At 38.9% G+C, this 17,178-nt stretch overlaps 1 protein-coding gene across 9 annotated transcripts in view; it reads left to right on the top strand.

Annotated features, from left to right (window-relative positions):
* DIP2C (disco interacting protein 2 homolog C) overlaps positions 1 to 15,170 on the top strand; it is a 313,817-nt gene extending 298,647 nt beyond the window's left edge. For all 9 annotated transcript variants that reach the window (XM_030264290.4, XM_030264296.4, XM_030264295.4 and 6 more), the window contains 5 exons: positions 3,195 to 3,252; positions 4,229 to 4,303; positions 5,230 to 5,404; positions 7,239 to 7,362; positions 12,020 to 15,170. In XM_030264290.4, coding sequence (XP_030120150.1) covers positions 3,195 to 3,252; positions 4,229 to 4,303; positions 5,230 to 5,404; positions 7,239 to 7,362; positions 12,020 to 12,272 — 685 coding nt within the window. In that variant the 3' untranslated portion in view covers positions 12,273 to 15,170. The remainder of the gene's footprint in view (positions 1 to 3,194; positions 3,253 to 4,228; positions 4,304 to 5,229; positions 5,405 to 7,238; positions 7,363 to 12,019) is intronic.
* Positions 15,171 to 17,178: the final 2,008 nt, after the last annotated feature.

The raw sequence follows: 17,178 nt of genomic DNA, 5'->3' as shown, positions 1-17,178 counted from the left end.
TAGTCACAGTAGAGTTAATGACTATTAAGCACTTAAAATTAGGAATGCGCACGAGAGTTGCTAACATCAGAATCTCATGTTTTACTTTTATCTTTTTGAAGTATCTTTTTTTTTTAATATCTTGAATTTTTTTTTTTGTCTTGTTAGAAGTTTAACGGTGTGTTCCCCAATTAATTGTGAGCTTAGCAGAAACTTTTTAAAAAGGGATCCAAGGTTTTGGGTGCTAAGAGAGCCCTCACAGAAAACCTCCAGGAAATGCCATTTCTATGTTTAGTGCAGTGCCATGAAAACTCTGTAGGGATGTGAGGTGGGAAGCACAGAGTGGGAGAAGTTTAACAGAGCTGGAAAGTGAGAAATTGCACCTTCTGTGGATCACCAAGTGCTAAAAAATCAGGCAAGGTTAAATGAAACAGGTGGAAAAGGGAACTAGAAGAATACGCCAGTGATAATAAGAACAAGATGGGAAGCACAGGTGCTGAAAGCAAAGAAAGGATTGTCACATTTATCACTGTTGATTCACTTCCAGTAGTCACACCATTGACTATGGAATGTGTTGCTTTATTATTTGTGATTTTTGCTATTGCCTGTAGTTCAGCAACACTTCATAGAGGCATGTCTTAATGACAAGATGGGAGCAAAGGCCACAGAATCTCTGGGCAGCTGGACAGTTCTGACATAAACGTCCTGCCCTGGAGGTTTTTTTCTACTGTTATCCAAATAGAATTCTCTTTAAACCTATCTTAAATTACATAAAGTGCTTCCTGACCTTTGTTATACCATCACTCTTAACAGTGCTTGTGGCTGAGATTTTCTCAATTGTCTTTTTTCCAATATTTTCTCAATTTCCCAAATGCTTGTAAATAATAGGTAAAATAACTCTGTTGAAAGAAGTACCAAGTGGGTGATATGATGACTATTTTTCCCAAGAGTAGCTACCTGTCTGCAAATACCCATTGAAAGATTGGGGATGTCAGTTGTTTGGAAGCACTCAGTTAAAGGCATCCTCTATTTCTAGACTAATATGGATTTTACAGAACAAATATATATATACGAAAGCAGAAATATATAGGCATTAGTAGCAACTGATTTTTGCAATATTTTATTTCATTTCAATATATACAGAGTTATTTTTAAAACCCTTGCTGCATACTCCTAAATACTTATGATTTGGCTGTCATTTGTGTGGTTGTGTGCCATTTGCTGCCACAAGTGTGGCTGATGTAGATGTACCCTTTAGAGAGCAGCACTCATTTTGCACACACACATTCTAGAGAGGCTCCCATGGCCTGGCTTTCTGCTTCCCTGTGTCTGTGTCCCTGGATGGACAATTGGATGCTGTAACTTCACTGCTTTTGCCATCAATCCAGTGGTGACTTTTCAGCTGGTGGGAGGCTCAGCAGGAAATGTTGAAAACAAAGACATGTTATACATGTAACAGCGGTGTAAACAAGGGCAGTATAACACCAATGTAACACACAGAGGGGGTAATTAGTGCTTTAGGCTTGGTCTGGGAGTTTAGTAGCAGTTAAACAAGTTGTTGAAAAGTGATTCCTGTTACACACCTTGTAGTGTAACAGGTGCAGCTGCCCAACTGTGCCTGCTCCAGGGCAGTACCCCTTGTAGAGCACTTTACATCATTTTCTTCTCAACACAACTTGGAAAAAGGTCTGAAATTCCTGAGTGTTTGGGTATCTTTCTGTTAGTGAGAAGAGCTGTTCACACTGATGTGCAATATCTCAGGGCTTAGCCCTGCCCCATTCATCAAGGTTGAGAGACTTCCCAGAACTGCAGATAAAACACTATTCACTATTCCCGCCTTGACCTCAACAGTCTCACCTTTTATAGAAGACTCTTGGAGCAAAGAGATAGGGGGGAAAAAAAAAAGAGAAAAAAAAAATAGATCTTTTTCCATCTCCTTTCTGCTTAGGGTCTGAACTTGCCAAAGCTTTGTTCTCCAAAGGGACCTCTAGCTGAGGAGTCTCTGTGTCTCAACCCTCCTTTCCCAAACGGAGCACTGTGATGCTCTGTCTATAAAAAGACCTCAAAACAGTCCGAAAAAGATCTATTGTGACTGCTCCTAATAGACTTAGTTTTATGCTTAGCTTAATGGGATCCAGCTCTCCATCCATCTGCTCCTGTCTGTTTTCTTGTCTTCTGACACTTCATCTTTACCCTTTACATGGTTGGCTTTTAGGCATCTTGTATTGTGGGGTTTTGTTTTTCTGGTGCCCAGAGCTGGGGGGAGGAAAGAGATAAGAACAGCTCTTCAGACCCAAGTCCAGATTTAGCTTGGTTAAGTGGATTATGGATATTGTTCAGGAGTGGGAAGTTTAAGGTTTTCATGGTTGCTAGAAATTTTAAGTTACTTAGGATGCATGAATAACTGGATGATACCAAATTTTCTTTGCCGTGTACTAGCTAAGATCATCAGCTGTTTGAGAACTTGGGAGTCTCTTTCATTCTAACCTGCTGAGTACCTTCCTAAGGTTAAATGAGAAATTTCCTTCCAGACCATGATATCACTGAAGGAGAGATGACATTCCAGTTAACTTACTGGGGAAATAAATTATCTAATAAAAGAAGAGAGAACCAGAAAGTCACACTCTGAGAATGGATCTGATCTCAGCAGTAATAACATTTTTCATGTAATGATTTTTTTTTTAATATTAAAATGTTTATCAACCACTGTCCATTGAAAATAATTACAAGATTGCAAATGCAGATTTGAAGCTGAGGCCAGGTTATGAGTTATTTTGATATGATTTTGATTTTAGCTGTCAGTTACTTGTGGAATGTGGTTGCTCACTCAGCTCACATGCTTTTGTGTCTGTGCCCTGGCTTTTATGACATTCTTGTGGGAAATCAATATTTTAGCTCCCTCTTGTCATGAATAAATTTATGCGTAGAATTCCATTTACAAAAGTCAATCAAAAACAAATAGAAGGCACCAACTACATTTGGAGAATTTATTATTTAGGAAAAAGTTCACAAACATAGATTTTTTCTTATTTGCCCTCCATAAGTTCTGACTAATATTACATATTTGGTCGGATTATGTTCCACATAACAGGATATATGCTTCAACTCTTCCAAAAATAACATTAAACTCTGCAACCATTAACCATTCATTTTAGAAATAAATGTTAATGAAAAGCAAATAAACACAACCATGTATTATACATATTATTTTACAGAGTTCGTTTAGTCGAAAGAGGATCTCCACATAGCTTGCCTCTCATGGAGTCTGGAAAAGTAAGTACTGAAAGAAGATTTAAGTCTAACTTTTATGGTCAATCTTTTCAGTAAATATCCATTTCTGTTCATTTTTACATGAATATGATACTGGGGAAGGCGCTATTAGCTGTGCAGATTGATGTCCTTCCTTTACTGTTGAGGTTACAGCATGATGGCAGTAACTGATGCATTACTGCTCTCTCAGAACCTGTACCTTGCTCTTTTATGCAGAAATCAATTCCTTCTTTTATGCAAAAAGGAGGTTTGTCATCCCCTAGGTGTCATTCTTGAAGCAGCTGACAAATGTGGTGCTGGTGCAGGCAGCGCCATCGATGTGGAACCCACCTGCAGTGGGAGCTGGTCTGAGATGACCAACACTGTGCTGATGGGCAGAGGGACTGTCCCTGCAGGGGCATGGCTCTGGGGACAGGGGGAGGACAAAGGGGCAGCTCTGGGTGCTCATCTGCCTTCTGTCCAGAGCTTTGCAGATGTTCATGGTCAGAGGATGCTCCCTTTTCTATTCTAGGGCTCAACATCCACCTCTGTGGTTACTGAATGCCCATTGCATGACGGCTTTGGCAGGTCATTCTGGGAGAGTGCATGATGCCTCTGGCTTTCTCTTTGTTTTAGGCCAAAGGTTTAGGCCAAAGGAAAACCCACAGTGGTTTTCCTATCCTACTACATATTCTCATAGAGGCAGGGGCAATTTGGTCAGATTTTGTTCTGCAGGTGAACATTTGATTTCTGAGGAGGTTTATTGATGGAGCAGTGTTCACAAAGAGAAACAGTTTTGTCATATTTCCAAATTATCTCAAAATTTATCATATCTATCGACTATTTAGTATTTTTTGCACTATAAGTCTACTTTAACTTTTTAAGGATTTTTAAGGATTTCTTCTAATTTGTAATGAAGGTTCTTTGGGGACAAAGCATCAGCATGCTGTTGCATAAGATGGTACCTGCTTTCTTACTGCCTCACGTTTTCTTTCAATAGATCCTCCCAGGAGTACGTATCATTATTGCTAATCCAGAAACAAAGGGACCCTTAGGAGATTCTCATCTTGGTGAGGTGAGTCATGAGAACCTGAACTTTGCATGCTCTGAACTAAATTGCAGAGACAAAGCTATTTTCGTACATGCTAAGGATTTCCTATGATACATCTTATCAAGTGCCCAGTTAAGAAAATAGTGAATTCTACTTATCATATAAAGTGTGGATCTTGATATTTTTGTCATTATTAAAATTGTTAGTAAATTGTTTCTAAATATTAATACCTCAAGTTAAAAAGAATGAAAAAAATCTCCTTTTCCTAACTATATATCTGGTGCTTCCCTAATTCCGATGGAAGCTTACATGAAAAGTAAGTTTATAGATTAGTCTAATTTCAGCTAGATGGTTTTCTTGTCCTGCTCTCCATAATCATTGTGCCTCATTGCACTGAAGTACTCTCATTAGCTGAGTTGAGCAAGACTGTGTGTTTTTCAAATTTATTTTATGTTTCTAGACTGAGGAAAAAAATATGTTCTTTTCAAGCAGTTAAAAATCTAGTAAACATAATGAAAAACATGTTTGATCATAATTAAAACCACAGTCTAATTTGTGAGTTTCTGTAAGAGTTCATTAATTTGAAATTGTAAAAACTTCCATGATGCTTCAAGTTTGATGGAATGAATCCTTCTCCATGGGTGAAGGTCCCTGGCCTCACCCTTTAAAATAATCTATCTGTCTGGTGTTCATGGAGGATGCCTTTCTGGGGTAAATACACTGAACCAAGAGTGAGGAACATGCTGGGCTCAGAGCTGTCCAGCAGCTTCAACAAAAGTAGATTGGGGTCTCTGTGCTAGAACTGGGTCAGTTATGAGTTCAGAAAGTCTTAAAAGACATTTTTAGTATTATCTAGTTATGACTAAAAATATTTGCATCAAGAATTTTCAATAATGCTTCATTCTCAAAAGCTACTTTAATTAATACCAGTATAATTGCTTTTAACTTAGATATGGGTTCACAGCACTCACAACGCCAGTGGGTATTTTACCATCTATGGAGATGAATCTTTGCAATCAGATCATTTTAACTCAAGACTCAGCTTTGGAGATACACAGACTATTTGGGCAAGAACTGGTTATCTGGGGTTCCTGAGAAGAACAGAACTCACAGATGCAAATGGAGGTAAGAGGTTTCTCATCATCGAGGTCTACGCAAATAATTTGAATTATTTGGAGGGTGGCACTGCCTCTCTGGCCTTGTGGTACCTAACATGCTCTGTCTGTGAAACCTGTAAAACTGCAAAGAAACCCTTAATTTAAATAATCAGAAAATAAATCGGAGGCAAGATTTCACTACTGAAATAGTTGCTTTTCCTTTGTTGTACCTCGGGTACTATAAATCCCCTCCACCAGTGACCTTTTGGCACTGTTAACATACCCAGTGCTTCAGCTTGAAAATTGAGAAATAAGATGAAACTGCCATCATTTACTCTGGCAGTTGTGTCTCCAGGAATACATTTGTGAAGGTGGAAAAAGCCTGTTGGGAGTCTGAGCCCTGTGCCTCCTCTGACCACCAGCTCTGTTATAAACCTAATCACAGGATCTGTCCATTCCTCAGATTTTCCTGTTTTACCCCAGAGGGCTGGGTACTGAAATGTAACACAAGCAATAGCCTGCAACAGAAGCTATAGAGTGTTTGGGTTTCTGTTGGGAAGGTACAAGACTCCCTTACTTGTTTTAATGATGTTCCTTGTCTCTTGTACACATTTAAGTGAACCAGTGCTGCCAGGCACACAAAGTCAGTGCTTGGGAAAATGTTTTTTTTTTCCTGTGATTTTTGAGGAGCACAGTGCCATGAATGGCTGTGGCTGAGCTGGCCAGGGGAGGCTGTTGGCCAGGCAGGGTTTCCAGCAATGTTGTGAACAAATCCAGGAGTGATCCCAGGGCCATTGGAATAGCTGCTATTCAGCCAAGAAAGAATTCATCGAATATGAAAACATTAGTAATCCCTGTGGATTAGGCCTGCTGCGTGTCCATATAATGGCACCTTCTGAAGATATTTACTTTGGGTTGCACAGCCTTTTTTCATTTCATAATGATAGCCCAACCCTGAGAAAACTCAGGATTCTCTGAGGATATTGGAACTTAAGCAGTCAAATGGCTTAGGTATTCTCCTGGCAAACAGTTGCTCCATTCTCCTAGTTTTAGCTCGTCCTGCAGAAAGCTCTCAACTCTTTATTAGGTAGATCTCATATTGTCATTATAATACCACCACACAACTATCCAAATTAGTACAAAAAGAGTCAATTACCTGCTTTTAAGTTTTTTAGCAAATATATTTTTATGACTAGCATGTAATCGTTTATTTTCAGCCTAGTATCTTTTAAAAAGTGTGATTTCAGCCTAATTTATTTCTTCAGTTGGCAAAAAATACGGGCTATAAAAGTGTTATGCCTAAGTTACCTGAATAAGCAATTTACAATCTAGCTATAGCATGTTTTTAGTTTATTGCTAAACATCTTTGTAATAGATTAAAAGCATCTGTAGTGACCATCTCAAATCAATTGGAAGAACATCAGCCACACTGTCAGGATCAAATCTATTCTTTCTCTTTGAAAAAACAGAGAGAAACAAGGAACCTATATTCTATTCAGAGTGCCTTAAAAAAAAAAAGAATGTGTTCTGCATCCACCTGGGAGAAAATCAGGAATTCTGCCACTGTCTTTGGATAAAGATTTCTGCCTTTGTTTTTTTCAAATGGGAACAGTGTTTCTGCCTTCCTTTCTTGTCTTTTTCAAATGGGAATAGTATTTCTGCCTTCCTTTCTTCTGGTTTTTGCTCTGCATTGCACTTCAGTAATGGAAAATGCTCATTAGTTCGGAAATCACTTCGGGGTTTCAGAAATTCGAGGATAACTTACGTTGAACTTATTTTACGTAATTCTTAATGTGAACATTTCTATAATTTAATGTACTGGAGAGTAGAATCTTTCTCTTTTTTTCTATCCCTTCCCCCAGAACGCCATGATGCACTTTATGTGGTGGGTGCATTAGATGAAGCCATGGAATTGCGAGGGATGAGGTACCACCCGATCGATATCGAAACCTCTGTCATTAGAGCACACAAGAGCATCACAGAATGGTAAGGATTATATAACACCAGGGCCCTTATAAAAAGCTGAAATATCTATAATGTCTGGGTTTTTTCCTTGGATATTGCAATTGATCCAGGAAATGGCCAGTCAGGATGGTCACAGGATTTATAACCCAGCTGCAGATATGTCCTTAGGATGAAACTTTTCACAAACAGATTTAATCAGAAAGGACTGATTTTGGATAGGTTCATTCAGTATATTTCTTTTTTTTTTTTCCTAAGGAGTAAGCAAGCAAACATTTCAAATAAATGAGCACACTAATAAATTTTATTAGTGAACACACTATTATTTTCCAATTGGTTATTAATAAATGAAGCAGTGATCAAATCAAGTTCACAATGAAAATTGAAGCAGTAAATCAATTAGTTAACAATAATGTTATCTTAATCAATGTATCATCCTCAGTTGTACACAGCAGGAAATAATTTCTTGAGTCCAACATGAGCACAAATTGCTTTTTATTATTCTTGCATCAGAAGACTCAGTCAGGTAGTTGTTTTGTTTTGGTACAACCACAGCTCAGCTATTCACCTTTCAACCAAAATGAATCTGTTGCAATAGCCAGAGCAGTTTAGTGCATTTTTCTTTTCAATCCTCATTGCAGAGATGTGGCCTGGAGCAGGAAACTTAATAATGAATGAAGCACAGCAGCTGAACTGGTCTTTAGTAAAAGACTTTGCTTTTTTCTTAAATATCAGTTAAAATGAATACAATTAGTTGCTTGGCTGACTGTAACGGAGGTTTTGCCTTATTGCCTCCTCCCTTGAGCATCATCACTGCTGGAATGGTCTTGTGCTAGACAGGCATTACTCAGGGAGCTGTGTTCTGTGCCTTCATACAGAGCAGTATGAACACTTTATGAATGTCATGAAATTCCCCTTGAAAATGTGTCAGATCAGTACCAGCAGTGGATGTAAAGTTTTCAGAACAAGCTGTTTAAGGACTGGTCTATTATAAGATGGCCATAGATTGATAAATTGCTGTGTTCAGCATTATCTGTTTGTCAGAGGTTTGTGTCCCCTCAAATTATGAGCTCACAGACAGTGAATAAAGTACCCATATCACACTGCAGAAATTGAAGGGTTTCAGTACCAAAAAATGCTTAAATTATGTTCCTGCTTTCAAGATTGCTGAGAGCACTTCAAGGATCCTTTTTGTTCCACAACCATGGAAATCCTGAGTGAAAAATGGCAACTGGAAAAGGGTTGGGGGTAAGCTGGAATGACCGGAGAAAAACACAGCTGAATTTCTGCAAGTACATGCAGATAATTCTCAGTACTTCAACTCTTCCCTGTAGTTGGGTGATAATGTACGAGACACAGGAGAGAGAATTCAGAAAACACTCTGTACTGTTGCTACCCTTTGCCCAAAGGCCAATATTTAAGGCCAGTATTTCAGGGTTGTTTTCCCTCAAAAAGAGAGATTGCTGATGAATTAGATGTGTCTCGGATGTGGTCCCTGCAGAACAGGGACACACAGTTATTCAGAGTGCCAACATCTGGTTTGCTCACAGTTCCCAGCCTTTTCCTAACCAATGCTCTGCCAAATAACCATCATGGAATTTTCATTCACAGTCTTTGTCCTGACTGTCCTTGACTTCTCTCATGTAACTTTTTCAGCTTCTCTTAGGGGCCCTCCTTCTGTCTTTGTGAAACACCTCTTGACAAAATAATAGGCAGCTAACTCCTTTTTTTTTTTTTTTTTTTTTTTTTTAATTTATAATTTGTATATCCCTTTCTGTGGACAGGGGCATGAGCCTCTTGTTTCATTTCAATGGCCCAGTAAGGATTTAACTTCATCAATTTCTGTTGCACACAGAAGGTGCTGGGTATGTCCAGTTGACAGATTGTGAAAACAGCCTCTGAGAAAAGCAGCTCATTCTGTAACACTGGACACCACTGAGGGACTCAGGGGTTTGTTGACTGACATGTGATCCTTCTGGGCAGCTTCTGTCATTGAGGATCAGATCTGAAAGGTCATTTAAAATTATTCTTGTCTTTTAAGAAATTTTAGCACAAAATCAACAACCTCTGACTCTGGATCTCCTGTGTCTTTAACACATAAAAAGTGAAAGAGTGGCACAGTCTGGTTTTATTCTGATGTAAACCCACACTGTGCATTTTGAAAGTGTTTCTAATACCACAAAATGTGGTATGTGTTTTAATGTATGTGTTTTAATTAAAGCACGTGGTTGACTCATTTAAATGTCAAAATCTCAAATAAGGAACAGAAGAGAGCTTCCTGGAATTTGCTTAGAAGTGGTTTGTACACAAAGCTACACAAGGTATTTGGAGAAGAAAACAATTAGGAGCCTCTTTCCCTGGAGGTGTTTTTCCTTGTTTTTCCTGTAGCATTTGGTGATGTGGAAGCAGCAGGAGGGGCCATTCCCAGTACATTGACTGTTTTGCATCTACTGTGTGTGACTTGATTATTGTGACTCAATTATTTCTTAAGGAAAGGTCAGCCTTCCTGGTCCCTAGCTTTTAGGTTGAGGTTTTTTATTCATCAGGACTAGAAAGTTGATGCATGCATAAGAGAGACTGGTTAGTGTATCTTCCTCTCAACCAGTAAGAACATAAAGAACAATATTTCCTTTTCCTTCCAGTGATCACCAGTGAGTTTAGAACTATGACATATGAAATGAGTTTTAAATTATATTGAAGCCTCTTGGGAGTGTCATTGATTTTAGGACTTAATAGAAGCTTCATGAATGGTCTGGCAATCAGTTTCCTGAATTCAGACAAACTAATTTATTCTAAACCATGTTTTAGGGACCTACTCCTGAATCTTGCTATTAATTGCTTTCCCCAAGTAACAAGCTAACAGTAGTTTCCAGGCATGGTTTTAAATGCTAACTTCTATTTCAATGAAACTTCCCCAGGTTTTTTTGTTAAAATATATATAATACTAATATAGATGTTTGTACAGGAATCAATAAAAATTCCAGGACCTCTCTGGAGATGGTCACCTGTGCAGACAGATACTTCATTTTGTTAATAATCAGCATCAATCAAAACTTACTAGAATGTCTGTGAAAACGTAATTGCAAATGAAAATTCATTTCACAGCAGTACTAAGTCAAAAGGGGCCTTCTCATCCTTGCTTTGGCTGCTCATTAGTTTTCCAGATCAATAAGCACATAACAATTAAATCAAAAAGTACTTTGGCAGGACCTGAATTTTTTTTAAGAGTTAAGTACTTTTCTCTTAAAATCCATTCTGTCAAACATCAACATAGAGCACATTTTCATAGCTAATTTTTGGGCAAAGTAAGGTATGTTTCCACACTACATGGATTTTCAGAGCTGTCTTAGGAGGCTAAAACAGTGCACTTCTGTCTCAATCAAGCATTGACCTTAGGGTAAGAAGCTCTTTTTGAAGATGGCTTATGTACATAATATATTCTGACATTCAGATGCTTATGCTCAAGACAGTTCTGGGAAGTTATCCCCTGATTTTATGAGGTAAAGGCAACTAAAGTACAGGACTTGATGTATGGTGTACATGTGTAGAATATTATTGTTTATTCTGTGGAATAAGCTAGAGGAAGAAGTGTCTTAAACATCTGCAAGGAAGAATGAGATTGCTCTTTGTGGCTCAGCTGTGCTGACCTTGCATGAGATGGAAGAGTCTTTGGAGACTCTGGAGATGTGAAGAGGAGGAGGACGGAGGGAAGTTGTAAAACTGCTCTGGGTGGAAACATAAACCAGACTTTGATACCCTCCCAGCCTCCATATTTAGAAGGATAAATGCATTATCCTTAGCCAGAAATGGTCCCAGGTAGCAGAACCCAAAATTTACCTGCTTTGGCTCAAGGGCTTAACCAAAACTTTGGGGTCTTACAAAGTTCTTTTAGTAAAGAGGAGATGCTGGAGATAATGGTGTTCCCTTGATGGTCTGAACTGTTCATCAGGAATGTTAAAACTCCTGTCCCCTTAAGCCCAACAGAAATAAAACAGCCAAAATAAAACAGATGGAGACACAGCCTTATTTCTGTGGAAATCAATTGGTCCAGAAGAATTGCAGCTTTTTTGTGCTGAGCTCTGACCTTCCTGGACAGCAGCCAGCCCAGTCCCAAAGGCGCGTAGCCGCGTTTGCCGAGTGGGCACGGGGAAGCTGCCCCCTCCCTGGGCACTCCTGTGAGCCTGCACTGTGCCATGTGCCTCCCAGGGCTCCACACCCTTCACTAGCAGGAGTTATCCCACAGACCTTTCAGCTCAGACTATGCTTCTACTGTTCTTGGTGCCTCCTCTCTTAACCTCCTTGTTTTTTTGGGCTGCTCTTCAAAAAACCCTGGAGAAGGCACCTCCACACACACATCACTCCAAGAACCACAGCAGAGTTGTGGCACTTCCCTGGCTTCAGAGGGAACCATGTGCTGTCTTACTACCTCCTTCTATGGCAGGCAAGTTTCTCTAAAGTTCAGCCTAATGCTTAAAATTGCAGCATTATCAAAGAGAGAGCTCATGGGGCTGCCCCATGCCCCTGCCTGCAGCATGTTCTCTCTTGCTGTTTGCACTTTGTCCTGAGCACACAAAAAGATCCCCAGGAGCTCCAACAAAAGGTAACCAAGGTGCAAGAAAAGGATAAAAAATGAAATGGGTGAAAAAACCCATGACTAATATTATTTTTTCTTTTGTTCCAGCGCGGTGTTTACCTGGACAAATTTATTGGTTGTTGTAGTTGAGCTGGATGGATCTGAGCAAGAAGCTTTGGACCTTGTTCCTTTGGTCACCAACGTCGTCCTGGAGGAACACTATCTGATTGTAGGGGTGGTGGTGGTTGTGGACATTGGTGTAATTCCTATCAACTCCCGTGGAGAGAAACAACGTATGCACCTACGAGATGGATTTTTGGCAGACCAGCTAGATCCCATCTATGTGGCCTACAACATGTAGTCTTGTACCTTAAAGCTTCCATAGACTTTACTATAGATGTATAAAATTTTTTTGTGTCCACTAAAAAAGTGTGCAGATAAGATACTGACACTCATCAGAATGGAACTGTTTCTATTACGACTTTTCAAAGCAGTCACGATTGGCAGGAAATATAATGTGAAATGTTTTCTTTTACCACTAAATTGTAGGAAAGAAGGACTATGGGGTAAGGCCCTTCAGTGTGTTGGAAAAGCCCATTTTAAACTTTTTTTTTTTTTTGCTTATTGGACTATACTGCTTTTTGAGTAAATGTGGCTTTGTATTTTACGTTAAGTAAGCTGAAGTAATTTTTTTTTTATTCTGCCCTCCAAATGGATTCTTTTTAAACAATTTGCATACTAATACAAATAGTTGTTTCCTTCATTTGTTTTGATATGTCATAAAAGGCTGATGAATACAGATCCATTACTAACTTAAGCCATTTTAGATCCCACATCTTAGGAAAATATGTAGTGGTACGAGGAGAAAACCCAAAGTAGCACCTTTCAATTAGAAATCTTGCAGCTTTCTGTCAGAGATGCTGAAAGCCCAAAGGCCAAAGAGCCTTTGCTGTTAGCGTTAGAATGGAAGAAATTTATAAATAAGGTGTATTTCGGCAATGAGCTTGCAAATATCTTTGTACTAAACTAAAAAGATAAAATAAGTTAACTACTTCTTCTGTAATTATGTACAAAACGTTTAATTTATTTTGATCTCTTTAGAAGTATAAAAGAGAAGAAACATTCAAGAATATTAAACTCTTGAAATGTTTGCTAATATAAAAACAAAGTGTTGTATTATCTTGAGTGGATAGTATCACATCAAATATATATATATGAAATATAAATTCACTAATGACAAAAGATTTTAAAGTTTAAAATGCAGTACTTGTCACTTGCATGGTGTCTCCCACTGTAGATAATCAAATGTTACTCACAAATTTTTTGGAAAAAGAAAAAAAGCAATCCTGGATTGCTAAGTATCCCTGTCAAAAAGAATCCTCTAGATACCAGCAAGTGGAATTATTGCTGCCTTTAAGGCAGTGAATGAATTTAAGACTAAAAATGCACTACAATAATTTTCTTTTCTTTGCCATGGAGGCAACAATAAATATTCGTGCTGGCATGTGCATACACTTGTTAGACTTAGAAAAGGCAGGTTGAGGAATAGCACTGTTGTCTAGCTGCAGAACTTTGTTGCACAATTTTTTTCATTGTTTTAGTTGGTGTTTTTACTGCTATAAGGAAAAGTTTTGGGGTTTTTTGCACAGAGTTATCAATTTGCCTCTCAGCTAGGACACGTAGCTTGGTGGCCAACGCTTCCAGTTTACATTTACAGGAAACAATTGTTTCGATGGTCTTTAATTTATTCCTTAACGGAGAGGAGCGAACAGTCACTACCACCCTTTGGCACGGATCGTGCATCTGCTAACTAGTCCCTAAACGCATTAAAACATCAGAGGAACCCATCTGCCTGGTTAAGGAGCCGAGGAGTCCCGTGGTCTCCAGCCTGAGGCCATCATGGGAGAAGAGTAGGAAAACATGCATCACAGCTGCCTTCATTTTACTACCTTTGGAGAAAAGAGGGGTCTGATTCCCCAGTTCTGTTGTCTTCCCTGCCCCCCATGCCCCCTTTTTTAAAACCTTCCCCTTCCTTCATGTGGTTGTAACTGAATTGACCTGTTTGTGATCAAGAGTGGGATTTACCAGCTGCAGTCCAAGAATGCTTTTCTTATTTGTCCCAAATGACGTTCATGTGCTGGCTCTCATTACCGGATATGCATGACTAAGATTGTTGCAGGGCAAATGTTATCATGTTTATATCACGTATAAGAGAGTCTCAATGCTGGGTGTTAAAAATCTTTTTAAAAGGTAGGGACGTTTTAGTCTGCATGTACAGTACAGAGCATCTCGCCACGTCAGACGCGTTTTCTTTCAGGCCATCTTTTCCGCCCTCACTGTCCTGTGAATAGCCCTATTCCTGCTCTGCAGACCAATCCCATACTTCGTCAAATTCATTTTCTGCTCCCTAAAAAGAATAAAATCTGTTCTTAATGGCAAGTTGTTGTAAGGTTTCAGACAAGATGTTGATTGATTACAAACATAATTGCAGTGTGTGAACTAACTTGTGAAGTCCTGCTATCGCTGATCTCAGTACTGCAAAACAAATCTCGCTGTCGTTCAAAGCATCACTTTAACCTTCACGAAGTCAACTTTGCATTTGTAGAGAATAAAAGAACTGCAATGCAGTTGTGAAACGCAGTTAATAACAGCTCTCTTCTGCAACCTGTCATCTGTGGTTGTTAAATCCTGAGTTAAGAGAAATGATAAACTGAGTTTCTGGTTTTGTTGTGCAAGCAAAAGGAGGGAAACATTTAAGCACCATCAGACTGAGCAATAAAGAAGGATTGTTCTGTATTAGAAACTGTACTGTAGATAAACCATTCATGAGAATGTATAAAATGTTTGTCTTGTGACCTTGTGCTTTTGGAGTCAGACAAAACCATGTAATCAACTCGATGCACATGCACAAAAAGAGAGGGTACACAATGAACATTTAAACACAAAACTAATCAAACAGGAGCAGATTCCTCATGGTGCTTGTTTATTATATATATTTAATCCTGCTTGACACTTTACCCAAGGGAAGACTGTCCCTTTTATCAGTTGAATGTTAGCAGCGTTATTTCATAGAGTGTGGTGACTGGTTAGAGAAATTCATGTAACTCAGCCAATCACAGATTCAAACAAAAATTTTTATGTGCAAAGGACAGCAACCTTCTTGTATGTTAAACCACCAGTACGCTTTGTACATCTGTGATAACGCCTGTTTTATATTCAAATGAACAAATAAAAGCTTTTATTTTTGTTGCTCTGAAAATATCAGTTTCTTAATTAGTCATCTAAAATGGAGCTTCCGAGAGCTGTGGATGCTCGGTGGAGGAACATGGAGAGCTATACTGTAATTTTATTTTGTTTACCTCTCTTGTTGCATAATTTATTAGTACAAATCATTATACTTTTAACAATGTTTAAATACTGGTGTGGGCATTTATTGCTGAAAGACTTTCATATGGCAACAAATGTTTTTTGTGAAATGTTTTTTTAATTCTTTTTAATATATTCAAATATACTGTTCACATTTTTGCTGAAAGTGTAAAGATTATTGTAAGCTTGGTAACATTTTGTGAGAAGCAATAACAAGCATTAGTACTGTAAAACTCCTCAGATTTGTCACTTATCACTTTTGTTGCAAGGTCTTGCTACTGACATGCTGCTAATCAGTCACCTAAGAAGTTTCGGATCCAGGTTTTACAGCTCTGATGGAGCTTTCTGCCAGTGGAAGTTTATGGGTTACAGCTTGGTCACTCACATGTGGGGCTAGAACCTCCCTATCGATTCAGCAGCCTTGGGCAATGGAAATGTGATCTTGGAAATGTGATCTGCCTATTTCCATTGGCTTCTTCCAAAAAGACCTTGATTTCAGAGCTGGCTCCCAGCTGCTGAGAAGCAGCATTCCCAGAGAAGAGGTTTTGCCACAGCTCTCATTTTCCAAATGCGATTTTGAAGGGTGAAATTCTCAGTCCTTGTGTCTTTGGAGTCCTATCTGGGAAATTCAGGGTGCAATATCCCATCTCTGATGGCTCAGATTTCAGGTTGCTTATCACAAGAGGTAGGTGCGGTTTTGTGGACTCACAATTACCCTGAGCAGAGAAAAAGATCCAAAAATTCTGGGAAGGAGAAAGCAAGTTAGAGATGGCAGAAGGAAGAGGATGGCAGAACTGCACGTAGTTCCTGATTCAATTTTACAAATCATTTAATAAAAGCAAAAAGAGGATTGATTTTTTTGTTAATGTGATTAAGGTTTTAAAAGGTTAAAATATTTCAATTCCACATTTTAAACATTATTTTGGCAAAAGGCTGCTATAACTCTGCAAAACTGGTGGGAAATCTCAAAAAAAAATGTAGGTTAGAAGAATCATGCACGATACAAACAGCATAATTTCTTCATTATGACATTGATATTAAGAATGTAAGAATTGGAAAAACGTCTGATAAAAGACCATACAGCTTTCCTTTTCTGGTTTTCAACACAAAGATTTGCTTTATGCACTCAAGAGAGGGAGGGAGGGGGGTGCATAAAAATTGACAACAAATTCTCACAAGTCGCCTTGTGAGCAAAGCTGAATTTGGGGGAGTTTTGATCTCTCTCCTCCACAGCTTCTTACAGTCCCCTGCTGGGCCACTGAACCCTCTGCACCCCCGGAGAGGCAAATCCAGCTGTGGCTCTTTCCTGGGCACGCTCCTGGTTTGAGGGACTGGGCTGGGCTCTGGCTGAATGGGCAGTGGGGGAGAGGTGCAGCCTACAGGAGTCATCCCAAGGGAGATGGACCCCTCTGTCCCCAGGGTAAGAGCCAACCCTGATTTTGAATGTTTTGTTTCTTTTTTTTTTTTTTTTTTTTTTTAATTGGAAGAAATTTTTGCTTGAAAACTGAGATTTGAAGAGGGAAAAGAGAAAAAAAGCAACCAGATTCTACATTGTGAAAGTAGAAATTAATCATTTTCTGTGGGGATAAAATATAAAATAATATATTGTTAATTTTTTTCTTCAAGATAAATGTATGTTAGTTTTTTACATCTGGAGAGCTCCATTTGGCAGCCCACTTTCCCAAAAGCACTCACGCACCTTACCATGATTTAGGGTTCTCCTTTTCATGTTTTTTCTGTTCTCTTTTGAGGGGTATCACCTTAAAGCTGGTACAAAAACCCTCTCAAGCTTTCCCTCATTTGTGCTGTACCTGGCTGAGATCAGCATCTCTGAAACAGCTGCTCCCCTTTTCCTACACAGCACACCAGGATGAGGCCATCTCTGCATCTTCTGGCATCAT

The sequence above is a fragment of the Taeniopygia guttata genome, chromosome 2, assembly GCF_048771995.1.
Source record: "Taeniopygia guttata chromosome 2, bTaeGut7.mat, whole genome shotgun sequence".
In the NCBI taxonomy this organism is placed as follows: domain Eukaryota; kingdom Metazoa; phylum Chordata; class Aves; order Passeriformes; family Estrildidae; genus Taeniopygia; species Taeniopygia guttata.
This window is presented reverse-complemented; position numbering and strand designations above follow the sequence as displayed.